Genomic DNA, 10,144 nt, shown 5'->3' with positions numbered 1-10,144 from the left:
ATAGTCACGTGACTGTATAGCCTCTCTTTTTTTGTTTGAAGGCGCACAAAGAAAAGCTCAGTTTTTGCTCAGTTATGTCGAGTTTGTACCAGAGCTGCAAAACAACAGTAGCAGTAGTTGTTTAAAACATAATTAGTCGGTAAAGGGCAGCGTCGGGAAGTACTTTCAGGAAGTAGTTTGTTGCCGTGTTTGAGTGACAGCCCATAACGGGACGGCGGACGGTGTTGTATCGAAAAAGGCACCCCTGCCATGAAAAGCACCCCTGTCGTCGGAAGCGCATTAGAAGGCAGATAGGCAGCCCGCAGAGCCAAGCCGATACTCAAGATGGCAGGTAATAACACTTTTTTAAACCATATTTTCTTACAAACTTTTGGATTTTTTTGTTCTAGATAAAGTGCCATTTTATTGTTCAGAGATGTATTACTTGAACTGCAGTAACTATTTCACCACTTGTTTGGTGTAATGGTAAATTAGGAAAGCCGACTCTAGAGCAGGGCTTGGACAACCCGTGTTAGCAGACTTAGCAAGACTAGCCTATTCGCTAACGAAAGCTAATCAGGAGTGTCGAAATGGGTCGTTTCAGAAGCGTGCTTTGATAATTTATTTTCAAATTGAGAATGCCGTATTATAAAATCACCGAGTTAGTTTTATTTAAATACAGATTATCTCTTTTGTTTGGATGATTTTCGACCTGTTGTAAAAGCAAATGCTATCGAGTTAACTTAGCTAGCGTTAGCCGGGTAGCCACAGTCAGTGTCAGCCATAAGCTGACAAATCCTGCCATATATCATAACAAAGTGTATTGTTTGTTTTTGGTCGTTGGGTATATTGCTGGTGCCTTAAAGTCTATCGCAACGTTTTCTATTTAAGTTGTAAAACACCAGCTCCATAACATCGTTCCAAGTTTTAGGGTGTTTTAAATCTGGAGCACATTCCTTAGCCTCAACAGCTGTAAACACAGGCTTCGCCTCCTGGATCCTTTTCGGGGCTCCTCTTTGAACTTTCTGGTGTTATGATGTATCAATTACTGAATGGTATAAAAAGTCGTATTTTTTATTTGTTCTCTAATAAAATCCAGTAGGTTTAGAGTGTGTTGGTCAATGCAGGAAATGTCCCATCAGCAGTAGTTCTTTATTAGTAAAATAGGCTACGTACATAACAATATACATGTACATAAAATAAAGGACAAACATTGTAATTTGGAACGTATAAGAGCATAAAGTATGTAAACATATCACAGTCGGTTGTATCAATACTCATGCAGATAATATTTCTTTATCATTGTTTTATGTTGGCTACAGATTTTTTGTTTTTGAGAAAGATTTTAGAGTTTTGAGATCATTATCAGGTTTCTTATAAATAATTAGATCGAGTAATTGGTAGATACAAGTAATGAATTGTAAGGCTTATAACAGGTTCTCTTCTTGTCACTCTGTAATGTTATTTGTAGGGAAACATTTATTAATAGTGCTTTTTGCTGAAAATCTTAATGATTATATCATTATTGGCTAAACTACAATTTTTTTTAAGTTTCCTGAAACTCTTAATTTAGTTTTAAAATCTCAGCTACTATAAACATACATTACTTGAGGGTATTAAAGGCAGTTAATCCATCCAACTATTCCAATATATTATCAATTTTCAGCATGAATACATGGTCTCCTAATAAAATGCTGCACCCAAAATTATTATTATTGTGTTTGCTGCACTCGCTGACATGATAAAACAGTTAAGATTCAATGTTTTGGTTATTCGATCATTTTTAAGCATATCTGTTATTTTATTAAGCCAGAATAAATTATATGGGTCATATATATTCTCTGTGTAATTCCTTTATTGGATTTAAAAAATAAATAAGCAGACTGAACTTCTTATTACAGGAGAGATGAAATGGATATGAGGCTTTTTCAATTGCGATAATGCTACTAAATATTATTCTGGATCCCATGATCTTCTTGTCACATAATTGAATTATCCACCTTTGAACTGCATATCTTCCAAACAACTTCAGCCTGAAAACCTCTGATTTTATTCTAAGAGCTCTGTTTAGTAAAAATGTTTTGATATGAAATGTAATATCAAAGTATACTAAAATATATCAAACAAAATATGAATTAGTAAAGCAAAAGTGTAATTATGTATCTAAAAGATAATTTAGATGTTGAGTTGAGAGAAATTATCTTATGCACCAAAGTCTTAATCATAAAGTGTGTTAAAATTTAAATTGTAGGCACAATAAAAGATCAAATGCAGTCAGTCACACCTGATGCAACGCTGTTGCTCACCAGACGTTTATATTTAGTTTATAAATCCAACTCCCCACCTACTGTTTTATTGTTGCAGGTCTATCTTTATACTTTGAAGATGGCCATGATGATCTGGACGATTGTAAGTATATCAATAAATTTGTATGACAAAATATAGACATATATATTTAAATATATAATATATTTAAAAAAAAACACAATGAATTTTATTCTGCCTAGAGGTTCTTTTGTTTTTGGACAACTTTTTAGCGTTGATACTGTGCTATCATTGCAATTTTACAGCCTAACGTGTCTAATTTACATCAGCCAAATTAATTAAACACAAGTAAATCTTATTAAATTGCAGAATATTCAAGCTCAAGAAAATCCTGCTATTTACCTCTGACATAAAACTTTATAATGTCACGTGAGACTGCTGTTCTATACATTTTTCTTGACTTTGATCTAGCTTACAACAAAATATTTTTTTTTCCACCCATAGTTGGATTTGATGATTACGCTGCAGATTGCGATGGCATCCGTATCACAGCATTCCTCGATGCTGGACAAGACAACCTAACTCCTCTGGGAAGGCTAGAGAAGTACGCCTTCAGCGAAAATACGTTCAACAGGTAAGTTGAGTTCTGTGTTCAGTCGGCTAATCCTCCTGTCCTCTAAAAACAGGTCAAACACTAAGATCATCACCTCTTTTGCAACCTGTGCTTGACCTGTTTGCTGCTGATATAGTTTTAGAGAGGAAACAATCTAACATTTGTCTGAGAATCAAACAAATTCTCAGACAATTCTCCCTCTTAAAAAGGGAAGACCATCTTTGCTTTTTATTTTATCAGAAGTAACAAATATTCTTAATACAGCAGTATTTCTGTTTTCACCAAATGATACTCACTTGTGTTCTCTAAAAAATCATGAATAGTAAAAATATGCATTAGTTAAAGGGAAACAAATTTTAAAAATCTCTTTATCTGCAGCATAATTTTGGCGTCTTTGCAACAAGGAGACGTCAACAAATAAATCAGTATTTACATGGAAGGGATATTAACCGGAGTCAATCATTACTAGGAAATTGTGCAGCAATAAAAAAAAATAATGTTCATGGTCCAAATAATAAATTGCATTAAGTTACGTAGTGAAATTATGTGATAGCAACACTTTTTGAAGATTTACTGAAATGAATTTCAGTGAAAGAATGTCAGAAAAGTGTTTGAATGTTTCCTTACCTCTCCCTCTTTATATGTAGAATTTCTTTAATTTTAAAGATAGCTATGTTCTTCAGTCTGTTTTTGCCTGATGCATCTTTCATAAATAACCCCACAGTTCTAAAGTCTTTTGTTTTTGTCTCATGTGGCCCTGCAGCTACTGATTCCAGCTGTTGTCTTCATGCTTTTTATGCTCTGATGTGCAGGGCTAAGCCATCCTCTTATTTTGAAATAGATTTGTGTGGAATGTACTTGCGTTGCTTTTGGAGCTGCGTGTTGTGCTTTGCGAATTTGACCCTTGTAGGTATTGGCAGGCATACCACTAACTTGGAGCTGTTGCTTTCTAGGCAGATCGTGGCGCGCGGCCTGCTTGATGTGCTTCGAGAGTTCAGTGACAATGAAAATGACTTTATCAGTGTCATGGAGACAATTGCCAGAATGTCAGAGGATGGAGGTAGATGTATTTTCTTGTCATTTTTTGTTTCTGCTGCCTTGTTTTATTTTGGTTTATTAAATTGAAGCTGTGATGTGTGTGCTTAGAGCCCACTGTGCGATCGGAGCTGATGGAGCAAGTTCCTAATATTGCCATGTTTTTGCATGAGAGTCGGCCGAATTTCCCAGCCGCCTTCTCAAGATACTTGGTACCCATTGTGGTCCGGTATCTTACAGATCCAAATAACCAGGTAGGTTTCAAATAAATAACTTCTTTAGGTGAACTGCAAAACTAAGCAAATCATTTTAAGTACAAATAAGTATGTTTTGGGGATTTTAAAAACGGAGCATTTGTGTTTTTGCATGTTGACTTAACAATCGACCCATTCATCGTTTGCAGGTGCGGAAGACGAGTCAGGCAGCGCTACTGGTTTTGTTGGAGCAGGGCCTCATCTCTAAAGCTGACATGGAGACCAAAGTTTGTCCTGTTCTGCTCGAGTTGACAGAACCAAGCAGTGATGATGACTACAAAATTGAGGCAGTTGCTGTAAGAAACATTTATTCATTTGACCCATTTCTTTTTTCTTATGTTATCATTAGAGACCATCAATGCATAGAAATAAACCCAGTTTGATTTAGATGACTTTTATCGACCTCCTTTTACTTGAGCTCCTGATGTGCTTTCGTTCCGTCACACAGATCATGTGTAAAGTTGTCACCATGTTGAGCAAAGACACAGTGGAGCATCTGCTGCTGCCACGCTTCTGCGACCTCTGCAGCGATGCCAGACTCTTCCAAGTGCGCAAGGTAAAATCTTTCCTTTTTCACATTCAGAAATCTGAAGATGATTTGTAGGTTAGTTGTTGTGTTGCAGCCTAAAGCACGGCTCAGACAGCAGGCATGTGAGGTCAAGTTTAATTCTGTTTGTGTTGCTCTGTCAGTGTGAATTCAATCAGTCTGTGAATCAGCCTCAGTTCTGTTTCGTCCAGCGGCTTTGCTGACACTACGCCGTTGTTTCCCCCCTGGAATGTTAATTCTGTCTAACTGGTGCCAGTTGGTGTCAGGGCTGCAAATGTGGTTAAACATTGCCAAGTATTTTATTTTTTCCCTTTGTAATTCTGTTTTAATTATGCCCCCATGCACAAATTTATGTACTGTGATAATAATCACAGTACATCTCATCAAAACATACTTAAACTATTAAATTTTGTCTGAAGTGTTTGACCCCGTTTTCTCCCCATCATGCTTGTCACAGGTGTGTGCAGGGAATTTTGGGGAATTTTGCTCTATTGTTGGTCAGGAAGCAACAGAAAAACTTCTGGTGAGAGACTTCAGAATACTTTTTACAACATTTGTTTTCATACTGGTTTTTTAAATTTTGTCCCTATCAACAAATCTCAGTTTGTTTTGTATTTTTAACGCAGATGCCGAAGTTCTTCAACCTGTGCTCCGACAGCCTTTGGGGCATCAGGAAAGCGTGTGCTGAGTGCTTCATGACCGTCTCCAACTCCACCTCTCCAGAGGTGCGACGCTCAAAACTGTCCCCGCTGTTCATCAACCTCATCAGTGACCAATCACGTTGGGTGAGTCTCACAAACTGGGGAAAATGTTTGCGGTGTAAATAATTGCGTCAAAATGATTGGGACATTTATTGTGACAGTTAAAATTTAAAAAAGAGGAAATGGCGCCATTTAAAATGGCTTCATCCTCAAATTATATGTTATCTAATATTGTGGTTTCTTAACTCATTAAGTCTTGTAAAAACAAACTTTTTCCACCTTCAGGTGCGACAGGCTGCCTTTCAGTCTCTGGGGAGATTCATCTCCACCTTTGCCAACCCCTCCAGCACAGGCCTTCATTTCAGGGAAGATGGTGCTCTTCCAGAGGTCCCCAGGTGTACAACGGACAAGTAAGACCATCACTGAACTTTTATTATAATGACTCTGGATCACATGTAGGTGTTCTATGTCATGTTTGTTCTAAAAGCTTTCCAAAATGTCTACGTTTGAGCAAAACCGGTAATTTCAACATGTTGCAAGGCAGTGGCCATGTAACTTCTTTCAACACCACTTTTATTCATAGCCTCAAGTTGCTTAAGAGTTCTCCATCCAACTTTAGCGCCCCATCGAAGGAAAAGGCGTTGTTTTGTTTGTGTTTGAAAAGAAGCACTGCTTTCCCTTTGTAACTGCTGAATCAGGAGCCACGGATTGGATTGGATGGCAGCTTTAGTTTCCTTCTCATCAGCACAATGCTGCAAGTTAAAAGTAGAAAAGATGTTTCTACAGGACAACAGGAAGTCTTACAGCGAGTTATTTAATCTGAGACAATAAACCATCACTCTTAAGTAAAGAGATTAACTGTCTTGATGTTTGAGTGTCATTCATTCTGATTACTGATTGATTTAGATGTATTAAAACTAGTGGTGACAATGAATTAATCACAATTAGTTACATTTTAATCAAACTTTATATCGACACTGTAAGTAGCATTTGCAATTCATTTAATCTTTTTACTGCTAAACTATTGAAAAATAGACATATAAGTTTAACAACAGAGTTTTACTGTTTTTGATCTGTTATTTAGGTCATTCAACCCTCAGACTGGTTCAAGGGGTTGTTGTACTGATTCAAGTGTTTCAGGAACCAAGGATCATTTATGGTACTTCTTTGAAAAAATACTACTTTAGAAACGCTGCTGCAACAAGTTTAGCATTGAGATGGTCCTGGTCCTAATTAATAATGTTAAAATGGTCAAAAAGTAACTCTAAGCAGGTGGAGTTTTAGCCTTCATTTAAAAGAACTCAGTGTTTCAGCTGTATTGCAGTTTTCTGGAAGTTGGTTTCAGATTAGTGGTGCCTTTATTTAACACAACCCACCAGGAGGGTCGGTGTGGCACAAAGCAATCCCTTTTTGACCACGCTCCGTTCTAATAAAACAATCCAATTCCCCTTTAAAAGCTGTAATTATTGTCCAATTATTATTCATAAAGATCAGCGTTAAGATTCCTGCAGATGCTGAAAAAAATTTGCAAGAATAATTCTGCTACGTTTCATGGATACCTCAATTGTCGAGGACTGTTGGTTTCTACAGGGAACTTGTGAAATTTGCTTTCTACTATCCAGTAGAAAGCAGATATGATTAATGAGTTACAAAGTTTTTTTTCCTTTTTTTTAGGAAATGTGTGTGGTAATAGTTTGTCATGCACAAATTTGTCACATTTTTGCTTCAGACAGACTAGATCGGATGTTTTCTTGGCTGAGGAAGCTGCACCTTAGTCACTGGTTGAATGAATCACGGTTATTAATGAGACATGACTATCAGCCTGTTCTTCTCTTCATCTGTGATAAGTTTCATTACCAAAGAAATAGACATAGACAGATTTTATTGTTTATACAAATGAAACTCTGTTTTAACCATAGAACTCTTGCTTGTAGAGATTTTTAGGGGAGTTTCACACCTGATAGTCCAGTAGAATCAGTTCGATTGGGAACCAAAATTGCAGTATTTGTTATATTATCATCCGGTGCGGTTGGCTTTGTCAAACAATCCAAACTAATTGGATTGTTTGATAACAATTGTTCACTTCCTCACCTGTGGCGGCGCTGCATCAAAAATCACTGAAAACCTTTGAAGAAGACTGAGTGTAACTTCTTTGCGCTCAGTGTTGCACCATTTCTGGTGTTGAATTTTACGCGTTTAGGATTTCTCATTGGTTAAACACCATGGCCCATTTCTGCCACAAGTGCTAGACTTGGACTATTTAGATTTAATTGAATTTACCCAGAATGCCCTGCATTATAGTTTGCTTCCTGCTTTTGGAGTGGTTTCCAGTCAGTTTGGTGTTCAAATGTGCATTTGAACCACACAAGAGTTCACTACAACCAAACTGAGCTTTTTTGAGTTTGATTGCGCATTCGCACCTCCCCAAACGAACCGCCCTGTCTACTTCAGATATAACTTTGTAAAGTTACCAAAATGGCAAGCACTGATTGTTTCTGAACTTGTATTTCTTTGCAGCAACTGCTCTCTGAACTCCCTGAACTGTTCCGACATTAGCAGCTGCCACAAAGACAGAGCCATCACACACACGCCCCCCAACCAGGACGGCCGAGCCACGCCGTCGCCGGAGCACGTGGCAACGCCAGACTGCGAGGACTTGAACCACCTCGAAGACCAAGGCCATTTTTCTTTTCCCGGCTTGGCTGTGACAGACAGCCCCCTGGTTACAAACAATGCTAAAAATACAAAAGAGACGGAGCAGGCCGACGACAGCTTTAACTCTTTCAACTACTGGAGAGAGCCTCTACCTGACATCAGCAAGGATCTGGAGATGCTAAACTGTCAGACATCAGAGGAAGGGACGGAGGAAAAGGTAGAAGAGGAGGAACCAGAAGAAAACTGTTCAGAGTCTAAATCCAGCCATGGGAAAGCTACCAGTGATCAGATCCAGAAGGTTTTGGATTGTTTGCAACCTCACATTGATGATCCAGATGTGCAAGGTGAGTGTTTGATGCCGGAATGTGAGACAGTGAGATTTCTGGGAATGCAGATTTAATTACAGATGTGGTTTACCTCCCAGCTCAAGTTCAAGTATTGTCAGCAGCTCTGAAGGCTGCACAGCTCGACAGCCCAACAGACAACAGCCCGACTGAACAGCAAGCAGAAGAACTACTAGAATCCAACCCTGAAAGCCTACTGGAGGACAAATCCACGGATATTCAGCCGTCTGAAACGGAGGAAACCAGCACAGACGAGGAGCAAACGGCAGAAACTCCTCCAGCCACAGAGCCGAGTCCAGTCCAAGAGCAGGAAGATGAGCAGACACAGACGGAGCCGGAGGAGGAGGAGGAGGAGGAGGAAGAAGAGGAGTCTTCTCCTGACTCTCCAGCGCCAGTAAGACACGCTTCAGATTGTTAACATTTGGTCACATGTAGATAAGAAATGGTTTTTGGGCAACATGACTTAAAAAATGGAACCTGATTTTTTTTTTCTTTCATACCAGATCTTTTCTTCCTTTTTTCTTCTTTCCTGCCTTTTGAACTTCCTTCTTTCTTTATTCCTTTTTCTTCCTTCGTAACTTACTTTCTTTATTTGTTCCTTCTTTCCTTCATTCTTTCGTTCCTTCCTTCCTTCCTTCCTTCCTTCCTTACTTAATTCCTACTTTTCTTCCATACTTCCAAACATCTTTTCATCCCTTCTTTCTGCATTTTGTTCCTTTCTTTCCTTCCATCCATCTTTCCTTTCTTCCATCCCTTCCTTGCTTCCTTCCTTTCTTTCTTTATTTGCAGTAATTAAGTGAAAAATCTGCAAAATGTGCCAATATTTTACATCTGCTCATTTGATTAGTCATCAGAATAATGGATTACTAACGTAACTGTTAGCTGCACCTTTAATTTGAAGTGTTTTTTGCATATAGTCAGCTTGGTTTGTTCTATAACTGTATTTTCATTTTTCCCAGGAGTCTGAATCAGACGAACCCATAGAGATAGAGGAGGTAGAGGTGATACAAACCCGAGGGTCTGAGGACAAACCGAAAATCCAGGTCAGTTTAAAAACGCCGGCCTGTAAATATTCCACACATTTTCTCTTTCACATGATTTTTTTTTTTTAATCTTACTCTCTGTGCTCCGTTTGCAGAACGTTATCCCCCAGCAGCTGTTGGATCAGTACCTCTCCATGACGGACCCGGCCCGGGCGCAGACGGTGGACACAGAGATAGCCAAACACTGTGCCTTCAGCCTGCCTGGCGTGGCGCTCACGCTCGGCCGGCAGAACTGGCATTGCCTCAAGGACACGTATGAAACGCTGGCCAGTGATGTTCAGGTAGGAAATCGGCCCAACAGTCTGATAGAGATGATTATTTACAGCCTAGATTTTATCTCAGTGGGACGTTTTTATGTTTAAGCAGCTGTTTGAGCAGCCAATCGGGGGGAAGTTAACTTTTTAACAGACGTGATAATGCAGGTTTTTGTCTAAAACCTGGGGAGGGAGAACTTTTTAGGATGCATTAGATTATATGTAAATGGGTATTTTAATAATTTTTAAAGTGTGGATTAAGTATTTTGTCCAAAAATAAAACCAATTTCTTTAACGGTTTATGAACTGTGCTACTACAGATTTTGAGAAATGAGCTCGAACAGCATCGTCCCACCTGTTCGTCAGCCTGATTCTTATAATTCCTATTTTTCTTAAACGTAGCTTAGCTTTTCTGAGCCACAAACACAGTGTTGTGAGGCGCTAACAAGACAAT

At 38.6% G+C, this 10,144-nt stretch overlaps 1 protein-coding gene across 1 annotated transcript in view; it reads left to right on the top strand.

Annotated features, from left to right (window-relative positions):
• The first annotated feature begins 67 nt into the window (after positions 1–67).
• The window catches only part of ppp4r1l (protein phosphatase 4, regulatory subunit 1-like), a 16,888-nt gene continuing 6,811 nt past the window's right edge, over positions 68–10,144 (top strand). The window contains exons 1-14 of the mRNA XM_007546843.2: positions 68–331; positions 2,344–2,388; positions 2,749–2,878; positions 3,811–3,917; positions 4,004–4,146; positions 4,296–4,442; positions 4,595–4,702; positions 5,151–5,216; positions 5,320–5,478; positions 5,680–5,804; positions 7,912–8,393; positions 8,474–8,787; positions 9,353–9,436; positions 9,532–9,717. Coding sequence (XP_007546905.1) covers positions 325–331; positions 2,344–2,388; positions 2,749–2,878; positions 3,811–3,917; positions 4,004–4,146; positions 4,296–4,442; positions 4,595–4,702; positions 5,151–5,216; positions 5,320–5,478; positions 5,680–5,804; positions 7,912–8,393; positions 8,474–8,787; positions 9,353–9,436; positions 9,532–9,717 — 2,103 coding nt within the window. The 5' untranslated portion in view covers positions 68–324. The remainder of the gene's footprint in view (positions 332–2,343; positions 2,389–2,748; positions 2,879–3,810; positions 3,918–4,003; positions 4,147–4,295; positions 4,443–4,594; positions 4,703–5,150; positions 5,217–5,319; positions 5,479–5,679; positions 5,805–7,911; positions 8,394–8,473; positions 8,788–9,352; positions 9,437–9,531; positions 9,718–10,144) is intronic.

The sequence above is a fragment of the Poecilia formosa genome, unplaced genomic scaffold, assembly GCF_000485575.1.
Source record: "Poecilia formosa unplaced genomic scaffold, Poecilia_formosa-5.1.2 Scaffold18, whole genome shotgun sequence".
Lineage (NCBI taxonomy): Eukaryota > Metazoa > Chordata > Actinopteri > Cyprinodontiformes > Poeciliidae > Poecilia > Poecilia formosa.
Note: the sequence above shows the minus strand (reverse complement) of the source record. Positions and strands in the feature narration are given on the sequence as shown.